This window comes from Alosa alosa, chromosome 2, assembly GCF_017589495.1.
Source record: "Alosa alosa isolate M-15738 ecotype Scorff River chromosome 2, AALO_Geno_1.1, whole genome shotgun sequence".
Taxonomy (NCBI): Eukaryota; Metazoa; Chordata; class Actinopteri; order Clupeiformes; family Clupeidae; genus Alosa; species Alosa alosa.
Window position 1 is genome coordinate 25,386,967 of NC_063190.1, and position 17,352 is coordinate 25,404,318.

Genomic DNA, 17,352 nt, shown 5'->3' on the forward strand with positions numbered 1-17,352 from the left:
ATAAGAAAATGTTGTAAAGGGCACTATTGGCTAATTTTATTCAACCTTAGAACTTTGTCTGCCTATTTATTGTCAAAAAATATTTCCCAAGTTTTATTGGTTCAAAATACACAATCTGTCAGTCTGTCATCTGCACCTCTATCGCAGTCTGGTTTGGGTCAGCCACCAAACAGGACAGGGCCAGACTGCAACGGACAATTAGGGCTGCAGAGAGGATTATTGGAGCTGACCTTCCCTCCATCCAGGACCTGTACCGGTCCAGGATCAGCAGAAGGGCAGCAAAAATCTCTGCAGACCCCTCACATCCTGGACACAAACTTTTCAACCTCCTTCCCTCTGGTAGGAGATACAGGGCACATTTCGCCAAAACAAGCCAACAAAAAGACAGCTTCTTCCCCCAAGCAGTCACTCTGTTGAACGCCCAGAAATAGCCCCGACCCTTACACTGAACAAAGTCTTTCAACACTGTTCTGCCCATCTACCTCACATTGTTGTTAATACATTATCATTGCACTATACTGCCTTGCACTATATTTATATTTAAATCTTAAATCTCAGTCTGTTCTTATATTGCACTATTCCTATACTCTCTTTCAACTGTATATTGTATCTTGCCTGTACCTGTTGAGGTGTCCACGACCATGGCAACCTTGACAGGGACCATTTGCACTGCCCTATCCCACCCATAATGTTCTATTTATAGCAAATAGACATACTGTAATTATACTTATACATAGCCATTCTACTGCTCTTCAATCCATTCTTACTGTTCTGCTTTGTAGATTTTTTATTATATTATTTATTCATATATGTTAAGTGAGTATTAAGTGAGTGTTGTACTTTGAGAGCAAAGATTAACCAGAGTCAAATTCCTTGTTTGTTTACGCAAACCTGGCCAATAAAGCTGATGCAGCTGACAAACATTATAAAATAGAGATAATATTGACATGGCAAGAGGTGCTCTTCTATAGTTTAAGGATAATCCATTTGGAAGATCTAAATATGTACATTGAACAGAAATATTCATAGGTAACACGCTCAAAATATGGACACAAAATATTTAATTCATTCAACTTTCGAATCAGCAATTTGGTAAAAATCTGTATCAGTGAGCACCTCACCTTCACATTCAGTTCATAGGCAACAGCTCTTGTGGACATTCCTGAAGTCAACATTACAATGGCACACTCTCCCAAACATCAATCAGTGGCGTTCTGTTGTGTGATAAAACTGCACAATTTAGAGTCACCTTTTATTGTGACCATTCCAAAGAACATCAATGCAATCATGCTTTTAATCAGCATCTTTTGATATGTCACATCTGTCAGAAAAATTATCTTGACAAAGGTGAAGTGTATTTGAACAAATGTGTGTGCCTTTTGTGTGCAAAGAACAAATCTTATATATTATTACTAGCCTACAATTCATCAAAAACGAAAGTGAAAACAAATGTATTGTTTATATTTTTGTGTTCAGTATAGAAAGCTTGGAGAACTTCCCATTTTGTCAGAGCTTTTCTGTTGTGTAGCTTGATATTACCCCACACTGGTTGTTTCCATGCAGAAACTGAACAGTCATGTCAGACAGTGGCGGGCATCCATCCTATCCTGTTTACGAACAGCTTTACACAAATTACATTTTCATTCAGAAAACAATAACTGCCGTGACATTAGACCATATTGGTGGCGCATTTACAGTGGTGTGGTTAGACTATGCTGACTGGTTCTGCATCCAGAAAGGAACTTTAACCTTTATTTAATTAGAGCATAGACATTCTTACTTTGGTCATATTAATGAAATATGCCTCCAATATGCTTCAATGCAAAGCGGTTAATGCCAAAGTCACTGTTTTTTTCTAGAATTGAATGTGAATTGTTTGAACTTTCACTGGAGGGAGGTAAATGCATTTCTACAGTCCGAGCCTCCCAGCATGTCACAGGACAGATTATGACAAGATCTGGACATAGATAGCACACACCTATTGGCAGATGCTGGCTCTATGGAAGTAGTTGATGTCAAAGAGGGGATGGTGCTTTAATCTGTATAATGAATAGGAGAATGTGCACTGAAAGGCAGGCCTCGCTGCCACATACCTGCTGCATTATTCAGTGTCTGGGGAATGTGAGAGCTGACCAGGATCATCTGGTGGTGCTGTGTCACAGCCTGCCCCTGCCCCTACTCCTCTTTCCGCATCTCTCTCTCTCTCTCTCTCTCTCTCTCTCTCTCTCTCTCTCTCTCTGTGCGTGTGTGTGTACACACACACACATTTTCTCTCTCACACACACACACACACACACAAACTCTCTCTCTCCCACACACACACACACAAACTCTATCACACACACACACACACGCACACACACTCTCTCTCTCTCTTAATAGATAGATAGATAGATAGATAGATAGATAGATAGATAGATAGATAGATAGATAGATAGAGCAAAAGACTGTGACTAATGAACTTAATCCTGAGCTGCAAACCTGCTATAAGCACTGATGAAGTACTGATGAAGATTAGACAGATGAAAGTCTATTGATCTATTGAATTATTGTTAAGATTAGTTATACAAATTGTTCAATGGTTCAATTACTATATCCATGGTATATTTGCCATGGATTACTAATATTAGTATCAACAACCACAATACTACTACTACTACTACTAGTACTACTACTACTACTACTACTACTACTAATAATAATAATAATAATAATAATAATAATAACAATAATAATAATAATAATTTTGATAATGATAATGATGATAATGATGAATGAATTATTACCAACAAGTTGTGGCTGCTAAAAACGTCCTCTTTACTTTTAGATGCTGGGTGAAGTGCACAAATAAATAGAGCCCTCCTCACACTGGATCACTAGTGTCACAGGCTGACCGTTTTCACAAATAAAATATGGGCCTTGAAACTCATAAGCATAAAAAAAAAAATCAAGCCTTATGTAATGAACGGTTTCTGTGGCCTTAAAATAAGCCCATTAAATATAGAAGTCAAAATGGAAGTTGTAAATTTGGTTCGAGGAAAAAAGTACCTGAGCCTTGGCTATATTAACATTTTATGAAAACCTTGATATGATAGGTTGTCTTTTCCGAGGACAATTTTAGAAGTGACAACATAGGCTAGTTGCCAACGAAAATGTATAAACTACAACAAATTCAAATTTTAGACTGTAGGCTACTTATTAGTGGATATGGATACTTAGATAATCTGAAATCTGCTACAATGTCGAGAAAGCGGGGCCATTAAAAGTGACCTACACTTAACCATAATTATGCAGACTCGAGTGTAAGTCTTCCCGCTGATCCCAACTTGTAAGTTGAGTAAAGACGGTGGTGGTGTCGAGGGCGGGGGAAGGGGTGGACGGGAGACACTGCCAATGGAAAGAGCCCACAGTGAAAGCCGCGAGGCACACAGCCGCACCTGCCTCTATGTCAGGGCCACTTACCTGCAAGGTGCGTAAAGAAGATGATGGCGATGAACGGAAAACAGCACCTCGGCATGCACCCGGCGCTATCTGAGCCCAAATATCCAAGCCTGCACGCAAGCCCCGAAGGCATGCGGCGAGCCTGCTTACCTGCCCCGCAGGTACGTTTCAAACCGATTGTTCGTAAGACCGCACATTGAAATTTGTGACAGCTCTATGCTATTGCTTTCTTTCTTTTTCTTTCTTTCTTTTTTTCCAAAAGTCTCATCCTTCTTTCGTCTCTTCTCTTCTTTATCATCCCCCCTCCCCCATCTATTCCTCTTTCCCTCCCCTGCGCGCGCTCCCTCTACCCCTCTCTCTCCCTCTCTCATCCACATGTCTATTCAAGCAAAGCGCTGCTTTCATATTAATTTTTATGACCTGTGCTTTGAGGAGGGTTCTCTCTGTGCTTGGAAATGTTTTTTAATCCTGAGTTGACAGTATTCCCAACTGACATCTACATGCGCATTCTTGCTTGCAGCTCCAGGGCAATATATTCGGTGGCTTTGATGAGAGCCTGCTGGCCCGCGCGGAAGCTCTGGCGGCTGCTGACATTGTCTCTCACGGCAAAAGTCACCCTTTCAAGCCGGACGTGACCTACCATACCATGAGCAGTGTCCCCTGTACTTCCACCTCCTCCACTGTGCCCATATCCCACCCTTCCAATCTGACATCGCACCACCACCTTAATCAGACGTTGGAGGGCGATCTGCTGGATCATATCTCGTCGAGTCTGTCCGTCAGCGGGATGGGGGCTCCGGACCCGTCTGTGATGACTACACAAGCTCATCAGCATCACCTGCAGACCATGGGCCATCTCCATCAAGCAATGGCCATGGGTCATCCGCATTCACTGTCGGTGCACAATGGAATGACCTGCGTAAACGACGTGGAATCGGATCCCAGGGAGCTGGAGGCGTTCGCGGAACGGTTCAAACAGAGGCGGATAAAACTTGGGGTGACCCAGGCAGACGTTGGGTCCGCCCTGGCTAACCTTAAGATTCCCGGCGTGGGCTCTCTGAGTCAGAGCACGATCTGCAGATTCGAGTCCCTAACCCTCTCTCACAATAACATGATAGCGCTGAAACCGGTTCTCCAAGCATGGCTGGAGGAGGCTGAAGCGGCTTACCGAGAGAAAAACAGCAAGCCGGACCTTTTCAGTGGCAACGAAAGAAAAAGAAAACGCACGTCCATTGCTGCACCAGAAAAGCGGTCGTTGGAAGCATATTTTGCAATACAACCGCGTCCCTCTTCAGAAAAAATAGCTGCCATAGCAGAGAAGTTGGACTTAAAAAAGAACGTGGTTCGTGTTTGGTTTTGCAATCAACGTCAAAAACAGAAAAGGATGAAATATTCTGCCTCACATTAACTCAAATCATGCAAGGAATATTTTAAAACAGGGAATCCACTCAATTTGTGAAAACTCTTGGACTTAAACTTTTCTTCTCCTTTATATCACTTGTTGTCCTGACCTAGACTACCACTCACTGCTTGATGTTGATATAAATGTTTAAACATGAAATCAAGAGAGGAAAGTTCATTGATCAGATTCTGGACTTGCAATAACAGATTCGTCTCAGATATATGGAACAGGCTAATTATGTTATTTTTAACTTCATTATAATTGTCATTCATATATTTGAAGTGTGTATGAGTGTTTACTTATAGCCTACCATATAATCAGGAACTGATTAATATGTATTAAGTGTTGACACTTCCCCACTGAACCTGTTAAGTTAGATGCCTACATCGTTAATAACAGTTCACTCCGCGCTGTTTCCTGTATTTTACTTAAATCCATCTTTCTGTCCTACTGCTAAGTTATGGCATTGGATGAGCCAATATATTCTCTTGTGGTAAATCCATCGAATTAATGGATTATTCACAGAGACGCTGCTCGGCTTATTTTTGGTGTTAAATGTGAACCACTTCGAACCACTGAGATGAAGTTCTTATCACGTTTAGATTTCACTTGATAAAATGTGTGAATTTGAAAATTAATAAATTATTGTCTATTTTCTAACAAAATTCGTCTGCTTTAGCCTACTTGCTATATTATTTGATATTTCAATGTAAAAGAATCGAGTAGCCTAAATTAGGCTAGGCCTAGGCTAATAGTTTTGAGAATTCCATTGGGAAACATGTTAAATAAGCCAGATGGATAGGGCATAACAACCTTCATACAATATAGGCCTACTTGCCACTGGTTTAAGCAATATTATTAATTCGTAGGACTATTTTCTAAATCGACGAGAACCTTGCATTAACATAAGTAATGTGCTCAGAAACACGGAAGTTTCATGGTTATTATCATATGGTGTCATTTTCAGAGGTCAAATGAAAATAGAAAAATAAAGAAAAGGACGGGGGAAAAAGGTCTAATGTAACTTTCATTATGAAAACGAACAAGTCCGTTTTTTAAGTAAACTGCAGCGTTTCTTAATCAGTCCTCATTAAATAATGAATGTCCTTATGTCACGGCTTTATGTCGTGGGGTTTGGGATTATTAAATAATGATGATGCAATATTAATTGTATATTGGTATAAAACCAAGTGGAGAAGAGCTTGCAGGACTATTGGAGACTGTAAAGGCACTCGGAGGCTCTTGGGATGTGGGGGAATCAACAACTTCAGGTGAGGATTTACTGACGATTTTTTTCTTTGCAAAAAGACTGAATTTGTACTGGATATTCTACAGCATCGATAAAAAGCTACTTATTTTCCGTTTTTGATTATTTCCTTTTATTTGCGTCTTGCAGGTTGATCGCATGTAGGCCATGTTATTATTGCTGTCACTGACGATATAGCTGCTTCCAAAAAAGGCAAAATTATTGCGAAGTTATTTTATATTATTAGCCTACGAAGTTTTTTACGAACTAAAATTATTACGAAGTTTTAGTTGCAGTTTTGATGTCAGAAATTCGTTCAGTTCAAGACCATTTAGGAGATCATAGGCTAAAGTTCCATTGTCAAATGAAATTTCTTTATTTGAAATCTCAGCCAAAATGTAGTCTGTCTTTATATCAATTTGCTCCCCCTTTCCTGTTGAATGGGCGTGATGCAATTTGTCTATAGCCTTAATATTATCTTACATTTTATTAAGCAAATTAAGACATGGGGAAAATTTTCTAAACGAATCATGTGCTGACAATTTCATAGGCTACGTAGCATATCCTTTACATTTTTTGTTGAGAATAACCTCTTGACATTTGGCTAATTTATTCCGAAAAACAAAGAAAAGTCCACAACAAAGGCTACACAAAAAATGTGTGCTTGTAGGTAAAAGTAGGCTGTATTCCTCCGTGTTATGTCTCTCTTCCACCCTTTTCCTTTACCTCTCTCAGTTGCAGCAAGGCGCCTCATGTTGCATCGCCTGAGACGCGCTCCCATGGTTGCCTCCTGCCCATGGCTATGCAGACGGTCTCATCGGGTTTCTGTTTGGCGCACGCCGCGGGACTCAACCTCCTTTCCTGCGCTTTGATGTTGCATTTCAGCATAATGTAAAGTTCCTTTTCTGCTTATGCTTGCTAATCTCTCCGAATCAGCCTATATCCCAGTCCGTATTTTAAACCTGTTTTTGATAGCATCAACCAGCAAATCAGTATAATAACAACATTAATGACATTTCTGTCAAGATATCTGCTCTGTTGTGCACAATTTATGCGCGTAAAATAAACAATGTTAGGCATTTCAGGCGCATTATGCATTATTGATCACATTAATAGCCCGCTTGATATCATAACGCCCATGTCAGCAGGTAAACCGAGATGATGTTAAACGCAAACATGGAGCATTTGGCGAATGATGGGGACTTAATTATTCATGGCCGATTGAAAGGTAGCAGCCTTTACCAAGCCGCAAACTGCTTCTTCTGTGCGGCCTGTTGGACTAGCTGTTTCCTTCAGTAGCCTAATAGTCCAGACACAAAGTCTCTGGGTTTAAAGGTCAAAATGTTTTACCTGACAAAAAAATAATCAACAAAAGTCTAACCAAAAGACTTTGACAAAGGACTGATGGGGTTCATTCGTGAAGTCACTGTTACAAGGAGGTACGCATTAGTTGCATGTGAACTTCCCGTGGTCGATGAAGGGGAAGGTGTAACTTTGACAGAATGGGGATATACAGTCGCAGTAGCAGACTGCCTGTTTCGCTCCTCGCTCCCCCAGCCCACACCCAGGTGACTGCTATTCTCTGGCACTCCGCTTGAAGCGAGAATGGGAATGGGGATGGCAGAACCAAGAACCGCACCCTCAATTATTCATACAATGCCAGCAGCATAAAAATGAGAATGTGAGCGATGTGCACACAGACAGTGGGGTTTGAGCAGTTTATTAGTCTGCTCCGATCATCATCACAGGCCAAGCCATTTCAGGATTCAAACCATCTGCACCGCTCTACTGCGTTGCACGCTCATCCAGTGAGATTCAGTTACAGCGAAACATGAGGCTGTCCTTCTGAGGTGAAACTGGGGCATCGCTCCGTCTGTATCTCTGTCATTTCTTACGCAGGTGTTATATATTTAAGCCTTTCTAACCCTCAAGTATTTACATGTACAATTATCTTGGAGTTGGACACATGAAAGCAAGGTTTTGCCTTTCCCAACGACAAAAAATGGCAAATAATTTTACTAATCTACAGAATGGCATTAGTGTTGCTATTGAAGAAGCAACTGTACTCCATAATGGCAAAAAAAAGATCTAGTGTCTGCCTTTATAGAAAGCTAAATCACCCATTAGAGTATCATGCCAGTTCTCTTCACTCTTCTGCCTGTGTGTGTAGCATATGTGGGGAGTACAGAGATAAGAGGCTGTAGTCTTTGAGCCTGGTCCCTCTGCATTTGCAAACAGATACTGACTTAATCGCTGAAAGGCTGAAATGGGAGAACTGGGGACAACTCGGCATGAATCACTCTAACCATCTCTGAATGACCCTAATGTACGAAAAAAGCCCATAATTACTCATACCCATGCAAAGTATGATTGTGATTTCTTGTATGATCCAGAAAATCCAGAAATATTTTAGAGTTAAAATCGCTATATCCTCTATTTTATTGAATTTTCATAAATAATATTTTTACATTTTGTTTTCCAAGTAATTTCAGTAGAACTGTAATTGGGTATTGTTATTTGATTTATCTTTACTCAATCAAAACACAATTGCAATTTTATTGATATTACCTGAAATACACAATTAAATAACATGACTTATAGATATAGCGTGTTGGAACCAAATCCTTCAAGTGTTTTTTTTCCCATTCCAATCTTCTGATTGTGCTTATGTCATTGCAGGCAAAGGAAGCATATTGGTGAAATAAAATGCTCTATAAACTTTGGTGTGGGTATGCTATAACAATAACAATGTTAGACGCAGCAAGGGAGATGAAATGCAGGCTACTAATGTCCTATATGTGCTTGGGTGTGACGGTTATAAAAGAATAAGGAAAGTAAGTGAATTAAAACCAACCAAATCATTTCATTATGTTGTATATTAAATGAACATGATTGTGAAGTGATTTGAGAGACACAGTGCATGGTGAATCTGACCTGTTCTACGATTGCAGATACTACCATGTGCAATTCGATGGTATCAAATCTAATACAAAGTACATTTTTTCCAACCCTTAGTATTTTAATTTAGACTGGAAGCCGCATAACAATTACAACATTTTCTGAATACAGTTAAGTAGTTAAATGCTGACAGTTTGACATACAAGGATACCTGTTATCATGTTTTGCTTACCAATCACCATATGGCGGCTGTGTCAGGTCTATTGTGTTAAAGTGTCTGCTTAAGCCATGCCACCCAATAATCATGGGAACCAGTTCTTGTAGCACGAGTGAAGATGCCACCTGCCTGCAGTAAGCCAGTGCCCTCTAAAGAATGCCATTGTTCTCCCCATGCATAATTCAGCAGCTGCCTGTGTTCTCAGCATGTGCCCATGACAAATGAGATGCAACCAGTCAAGATATTCTCATTGGGAACAGCACAGCATTTCAACAGTAGACCTGCACTCTGTGTGTGTGTGTGTGTGTGCGCACTTGTGGGGCTATTTAAAAAAAAAAGAACACCTTTGTCTCTCCACATACAGTCCTTTACTAAATCGACCCCCAGAAAAGTTTGGGAGATGCTCAAAAGGACGCTCTGGCTGAACTGCCTCTGCATCTTGCTGGTTTCACTGCATGTCTCTGCTCTGCTTTCACCTCTCGGAGTTCATCACATCAGGTGCGTGTTTCCGTCAGCGGGGGGTGAGGGTGATGCTGAGCCCTCCTGACAGTGCAGAGGGCCCTGGAGTACGTCCAGACTGGGAGCAGGGCGGCAGGATGCGGCAGGACGCTCCCCGACCACGCGGAGTGTTGAACGGAGATGCAGGGGAGAAGACGGGGGAGGCAGATGCACCCGTGGAGATCTGCTGAGGCATCCGGCAGGAGCGTACGGCGCACAGAAAGCACCTCCAGCACAGCACCCCCATGCCCTCCGGAACACCCCGGGGGCAAGAAGCCTTGAGTTGCAAATAACAGCGAGAACAGAGGGCTCTGCCAGACAAGGAGGCCACAGAGGTGGGGGTTGCCAAAACAAAGTGCCCGCACTCAAAGTGTGTACGAGCTTGTGTGTATGTATGTCTGTGTACTGTGTGTGTGTGAGAGAGAGAAATCTTGAGATATTAGGGAACCAGGAAAGCGGATAAGTTCAAAGTGGGGCTACCTCGCAGTGCCTGAGGCCAACAGATAATTTGCATTCACTTCAGTGGTCTCTGGAGAGAGGTGAAGTGATATTTCACATATACCCAACAGCACCAGCCCAGTCTGCCACATGCCTTCTGACTTCACCACAGCTACGCAATTCGCAATTTTTAACCTACATTTAAACATACACTGAATGTACTGTACATGTTCAGCATTTGTTAATAAATCATGTTCACTTACTGTAAGTTTAGAGAAACAGTCATACATGTTTATGATGTAAATATGACTTGACAGAAATGTATTGACAAAATGAGTGAGGGTCTGATAAAAACATCCATCCATAAAATCAAATAGTGCCCTTATCTGTCATGAAATTATTAATGAATGTAATTAATTATTAAACAATGCTAAATTATTCATACATAGAGAATAATTCTAATAGAGTTAGTCAGTGTGGCAATGAAGTAAAATGACAGATAAACAGTTCATGGGGGCCTGCCCTCAACACACTTATGTTTACAATATATTAATGCTTTAAACACATTTTATTCAGCATTCCCTGTAATTCAGATGAACCACAGCTGAGATTTGACCACTAACAGCTTCAATAAAAAATCAATTCACTAAAAAGTTGGTTTTCTGCATGTACCATTGTGCTTTTACATCTCTGTCAACAGAATACACATGGATACATTTGCTCGTCAAGTACTTACTGAAACAATTATTGAGTATAAAAATATGAATATTCTGTCAGAGGAATCAAATTTATAATAGTCGTTTGAGTGAATACTACAGTGCTACATCATTAAACATCACTGATTTTAAGACTATATTTCCAGTGTACATTAATCATTTCCATACTTTCTATGGTTACTAGGGCTGTGCAATTTGGGGAAAATATTTAATTGTGATTTTATTGTGTTTTTTCTGACATATACTGTATAGATATGATATGATATATGATATGATATATGATATGATTTTTGAATGTCAATGAATTGATTCAGTTCACTATTCCAAATATATCTTTAATTTGTGCCACCCCTGATTGGTGAGCACGCCCGCTATATAAGAAGCACAGCACCCCTGACCGACTGAAGCTCATCAATCAGAATTTCTATGCCCTTCACACACTATGTACACCCACCAACAAGTAGTGGCAAAGTCAAGGAGGACGAAATAAATGTGACAAAATTAACCGTGCACGATTATTTGTAGCTTTTGCAATTAGGTAATTGCGTCGGTTTTAGGTAATTGCGATTACGATTGCGATAATTGTGCAGCCTTAGATACCACTATTAACACCCAACAATAAAGTCCATGGAGGACTGTGTTAAGGAGGCCTGCAGGATGGAGAGTGAGATGCAGGCCTGTGAAGGTGGGCTGCAGAAGGCCAAGGACAGTGAAATCAGCATTAGGCGGTACTGAAGAAAGGAGGATGGCTGTCATTTTTCTGACAGTTCTGAGGCTGCAGATCAAGCTGCGCTCATGTTAGGCACAACCAAAGACCATTTAAGGCCTCTCATAGGACTACCATCACAACACTCCAAAAAGCTGCAGAGAGATTATAAAACACGTGCCATAAGTATTTCTCAGAGGAAGAGAGCGACATCCTCAGGAAGTCATAGGCCCACTGTGAGATGTGACTCTGCAAAAAGTTAATGGTTTATGGATGGGAAATATAAGAGGCTTAGTTGTTGTAGCATCTGCATTTTTTTACACAGTGGTCTGTTGGCGAAATGGGAGCTCTGAGAGGGACAGAAAAAGGCTAAATAAGCTGGTTAAGAATGCTGGCTCTGTTATTGGCTGGGTGAAAGGAGGATGTTGGACAAACTTGCATCCATCCGTCACATGAAAAACATTAATAGACCCTTTCAAGAGAGTTCCATTATCAGCATCATAGTTGGCCCCACAAGGCTTCCGTTTTAACATTCCATATGTTATCTTAATGCAGAGGAAGTAGATTTGGAACCAAATAGAACGTTCAAGCATTGTTTTTGTTTTTATTGTTGAAAGTGTCTATTCTTATCTTACACAATAAAGTAAGGAATTTTTCGCCACTTTTATTAAACCTTGCGTCCAGGGGTGTGGCAATTAACGACATAAGGTGTGGTCTGGCAAATGATTAAAAAAAAAATCACTATTTATCTAAAAATCATTACACCACTGACCAAGAAAAACCTGTGAAAGGCGCATATAAAGATAAAGATGCACTGTCACAAGATGTAAGCAGCTTTTTTCAGGCTTATGGTTTCGATGGTAACCCCTTGTCAGTCAACAGTGAAACAAATTAACTGTGTAGAAATGTTTTTTCATTGAGACCACAGTGAAGTTAGATTGCGTATGAGTTCAAATAATAGGCGAGTGCAGATGTATGTAGGCTATATTTTGCTAGTCACAAACAGGTTTTAGTAAAGCAATTGGTTTAGTGGAATCCCTGTTCCATACAGTTTCGCGTGCAAGCAGAATCCTTCAAATGCGGTGCTGACTATACTGATGCTCTATTTGAAGTTGAGCTGTTAAAAGGGAATGACAGATGTCATTCTCATTGGTTTAAAGGATGTTACACCCAAAACACACCCATGACTGATTAAGAAACATAAGAACCCTTTTGCGCCCGTGCCCACATCACATTATCACGTCATTAAATCACACAGTTAAATTTCTGATCACCAAGATAGGGCCCTATATCTGAAACTTTATCTAAGTTTTGGGTGTGAGAAATTAGACTAACACTAGGGAGCGGTGTTGAGCAAAAAGTCTGCTGCTGAGGCTTGTGCAATGAGCTCAGGTATCAACGCTTGAGGGAGACGATGAGTTTTCAAATCAGTGGGTTAGGAAAGCAGGGTTACTTCAATGAAGTTTTTTAGGGAGGGTCGCCAGACAAAAGGTTAAAGAACCGCTGGTCTTGGCTGGTAGCAGCCTCTTCAACTGACACTACACTACTCACGATTGGCATGGGGTATTTCCATAAGATCATCACTCAATGCAAAATCAAATCTGTTATTAGGCTAACTGAAATAAAACCATGTCAATCTCTAGGTATGGTGAAGGGTATGTGATGATGTGGGGCTATTTTAATTCCAAAGGCCAAGGGAACTTTCAGGATGCATAGTATCTTGGATCCATTAAATAACTGACCATGATGGGGGTGAGTGCGAATGGACGGAAGTCATTGAGGCTTGTTGCAGCTGTGTAGTGTTTTGTTACTGGCATACGCCATAACACTCTACTGCAACAAGCCTTAATGACTTTCGTCCAGTCGCACTCACCCCAATCATCATTAAGTGCTTTGAGAGGCTGGTCCTCGCCCACCTCAAGACCTGTTTACTACCCTCACTTGACCCCTTCCAAATAAAAATCTGCCTGCCTCTATGGGAATTTAACATAGGGGTATGTATACTTATGAGCCTCTGTATTTTAAGGAAAAACATTTATTTATTTACGGTACATTATTCATTCACATTTCTCATTTTTTAAGGCATTAATAATTTCCAAAAGATCTCTCTTTTTAGTCAACTTTAGCATGTGTATGCTAAGTGTATGTGAACTTCTAGTTTCAACTGTATTCATACCAAATAAATCTCAGTGCACATTTATGGGTAATTTCACAATCAGGGTGAGCGCTTTGTTTCAAAACGGTCAAAAATTAAATCTACAATGTACAAATGTATTTTTTTTTGTTTTACACATTCAATATATGTCTGTAGAAAGATAAAAAAAAAAGTTGTTTCAAGGCATAGGCGCATGGATAAACACTCAAACACTCAAGAAGGGATGATACACTGTAAAAAATAATAAGTAATGGTTACTTGAAAAAAGGGTGGAAACTCGTTGCCTTAAATAAGTTAAGTAAACAAAACTTTTCTCTTTCAAGTTATGTTTACTTGATGTCTACAAGTAATGCTTACTTAGAAGTTATCCTTACTTAAGACTTTAAAGTTCTGGTTACTTACTTCCACCTAGTAAAGTTTACTTCATGCCCTCAAGTAAAGCTTACTTGAATCAAAGTTGTATTTACTACTGTTAAATGAGTTACCCTTACTTTGAGTTGTAAAGGGTACTTTATGTTGGATAGTAAAGTTTACTTGCAGAATATACACAAATAGTTGGCACTATTAGATTAGATAACTTTATTGTCATTTTGCAGAGTACAAGTACAAAGACAACAAAATGCAGTTTGCATCTAACTAGAAGTGCAAAAAAGCAGAAAAAATGCAATGTGATATACAAAGACAGGTGGTGCATAGACAGGATAGGAAATATGCGGTGTAAACAGTAGTATACAGTTGGTTTACAGAAGGTGGTTTAGAGTAATATAAATTAGGTATAAATATGTGCAGTGTATTAGCAGAATAAATATGGATATATTTGGTATGAACCATATAGACATATATGTACAGTATACAGCTATGTGCAGTGTGGTAACAGTACTGTAGTGCAGAAACAGTAACATTATAACAGTAGTAAGAATACGTGTATGTGCAGGATGAATAGTATGAAGAGCAGTAGAAAATGGAATGGCTATATGTGTAATTACTAGTGATGCACCGATGTGAAAATTGTGGCCGATACCGATAACCGATATTAATTTTGCTGTTATGGCCGATACCGATATATCTGTATAGAAAACACATTCTTATGATAATCAAATAAAGAGCTATTTTCCAAAATGCATTTTTTAAAATAACGTTTCAATAGCCTACCTTAGAACACCAGAGGATTACAATATAATAGAATATATCTGTATTATTTTATATCCTGATATAAAAAGAGAGAATACTGAATGTCTGATATTTATGACAGCACTTTATGCAGATTAGCCTAGGTAGGTATGGCACACTATAGGCCTACTATTGATTTTACAACTCTCCCTCTTTAATTCAGCTGTGTGGTTGAAGCCTGGAAATATTGTAAACAAAGTAGCATAGTAGCATAGTTGGCTAGCTTATCATAGTCTACTGATTGGACTGTTCAGTTTCCCCATGTGTGTTTAAGTTTAAAGGTAATACTTGTTCTCCTTGGTACAGGCACTTTTGGGAAACATTGGTATTGAGATGATCAGTCAACTTGAAACCAAGAGTTTTAAACAAATATGTGCAGCATGCTAATGTTGCTAAGCAGATTTAATAGTAATTTAGCTAGTCGTCTTCTACGAGTCCTTGCTTTCACGATTGTAATGTTTTATTTGGATTGCGTTGGCCGAGTCGCGCGTGTCCATTGAGAGAGCGAGAGAGAGCGGGGCAAAGAGAGGGGTGTTGTAAAATGGTGTTGCGGCTCCTTTAAGAGAGCTCCGTGTGTGTGTGTGTGTGGGGGAAGCTGGGAAGGAGGGAGATAGAGTGAGGAAGTGTATGCATGCGACTGGAGCAGAGAGTGTGGAAGTTCAAGTTGGAGTCTGTACACAGTGTGAGCGGTGTTACTGTCCGAAATAAAACTCCATAAAGTTCAGCTCGTGTATTTTGCTCATCGGAAATGGGACCGTGACCCCGACGTTATTTTATCTTAACATCGGCCCTCGAATAACGAATCTCCCCTGCGTTTCTGACTACGGTCTGAAACAAAGCAGGAAAGGTTAACAGGGGGTTTATACTGTTTGGTAAAGTCTACAATGAAAGCAACGTAGGCTACCGCCAAGTAAAGCGGGAGATGTGTGTTGTTTATGCGGCCGCGTAAGCTGCAAAGCACTGCTAGACACTAGAAAGGGTGTGTCGGTTCTGCCTTTTCACACCGCGACACAGGTTTGTGGATATGAGTGTTGCGATTTCAGTTTTGAATCGCATATGGTTACAGCCCTATTAAATTCCTATTACGACCATATAACTACATTCTGCCTGATACACAGTTATATTTAGCCTACCGCGAGAGATGTAGTGCTAGGCGTGACATGACATGCAAGCCAGCCATCAACTTGACTGCAAGCAATGCGAGCAGCGCGATACAACGCAACGTTTTGAAAGAACTTTTGTCAGATGCCCAGTGTCTTCTTTCTGTCAGTCTTGTTGCCCTGCTATTTTAAATAAGAAATATGATGCAATAGAAGGGCATATTTAACGGATTCAGTGTAGACAGATAACACGCTTGGACTTGCACTACACACACGTCAAATACACAGGAATGATTATCGGCATGTTCACATCGGCCCTATTTTGACATCGGACCGATACCGATGTGTAAAAAAATGACCATATCGGCCGATATTATATCGGCGGCCGATATATCGTGCATCACTAGTAATTACAGTATGTACATTTGTAAATAAATAGAACACTATGGGTGGGATAGGGTAGTGCAATTGTCCACGGGGGGTGGGTGTCCCCCGTCAAGGTTTCCGTGGTCATGGTGGACACCTCAACAGGCACAGGCAAGGAGGCATCGGGCGGGGGCTTAGTTGGTTGGTTGTCACCGGGATGCACAGCTAGAGTTCAGTAGGGTGACAGCCGCAGGGAAGGAGCTTCCTCTGAACCTGCTGGTTTGGGTGCAGAGAGACCTGTAACGCCTCCCAGAGGGGAGTGGGGTGAACAGTCTGTGGTTGAGGTGAGAACAGTCTTTGATGATGATGCGCGCCTTACGCAAGCATCACTTGCCCTGGATGGCCTTGATGGTGGGGAGTGAGGAACCGGTGATGCGTTGGCCAGTTTTCACCACCCTCTACAGTTTTTTTCGGTCGTATTCTGGTGTAACCTCCATGTTTCAATCAGTAGTGTTTGAGCAACTGACCTCTGACTTCACATCCAAACAAGCACAACTTACATGTCCAGTTCATTGCTCTGCATTTTCAGTTTTCCAACTGCAAAAAGAAAAAGAGGGCAAAATTATTATCAATATGCATCTATTGGCCATGTTTAACTAAAACAGCTGATTAAGTTTATCACATTAAATGTTAATTTAAATTATTTCTCCAGAGACCTAATTAATACTGTTAAGCTAAAAATATTATGATTTGGCAACTTAATTTTCTCTATTGCTTCAGGCCTAGTACATTTATCACAATAGAATTTAAAATGTCAATCATACGTTGGAATTATATGGTGCCATTTTGCACCTCAATAACGGCACATTAGCTCAAATTCCACACACTGCAACCTAAGTCCTCTTGCTAAATCACAACGAAAGATTTTAGATAAAAGACCATGGCTTTATCAGTCAGTAAGGTTATGAGTCCAATTATCCTAATTGTTTTATCAATACA

The 17,352-nt window shown here is 40.3% G+C and overlaps 1 protein-coding gene across 1 annotated transcript; it reads left to right on the forward strand.

Annotated features, from left to right (window-relative positions):
- Window positions 1–3,485: 3,485 nt before the first annotated feature.
- pou4f3 (POU class 4 homeobox 3) lies at window positions 3,486–5,410 on the forward strand. Its single transcript, XM_048229288.1, has 2 exons — window positions 3,486–3,602; window positions 3,947–5,410. Exons 1-2 carry the CDS (start codon window positions 3,486–3,488, stop codon window positions 4,847–4,849), a joined length of 1,020 nt encoding a protein of 339 aa, XP_048085245.1. The 3' UTR covers window positions 4,850–5,410.
- The last annotated feature ends 11,942 nt before the right edge of the window (window positions 5,411–17,352 follow it).

What these genes read in the sequence shown, in the direction of transcription:
- pou4f3 (XM_048229288.1), top strand. Translation starts at nt 3,486, where the DNA reads ATGGCGATGAACGGAAAACAGCACCTCGGCATGCACCCGGCGCTATCT. An exon ending in CCTGCTTACCTGCCCCGCAG is followed by an intron (nt 3,603 to 3,946) that starts GTACGTTTCAAA and finishes CATCTACATGCG; the next exon opens with CATTCTTGCTTGCAGCTCCA.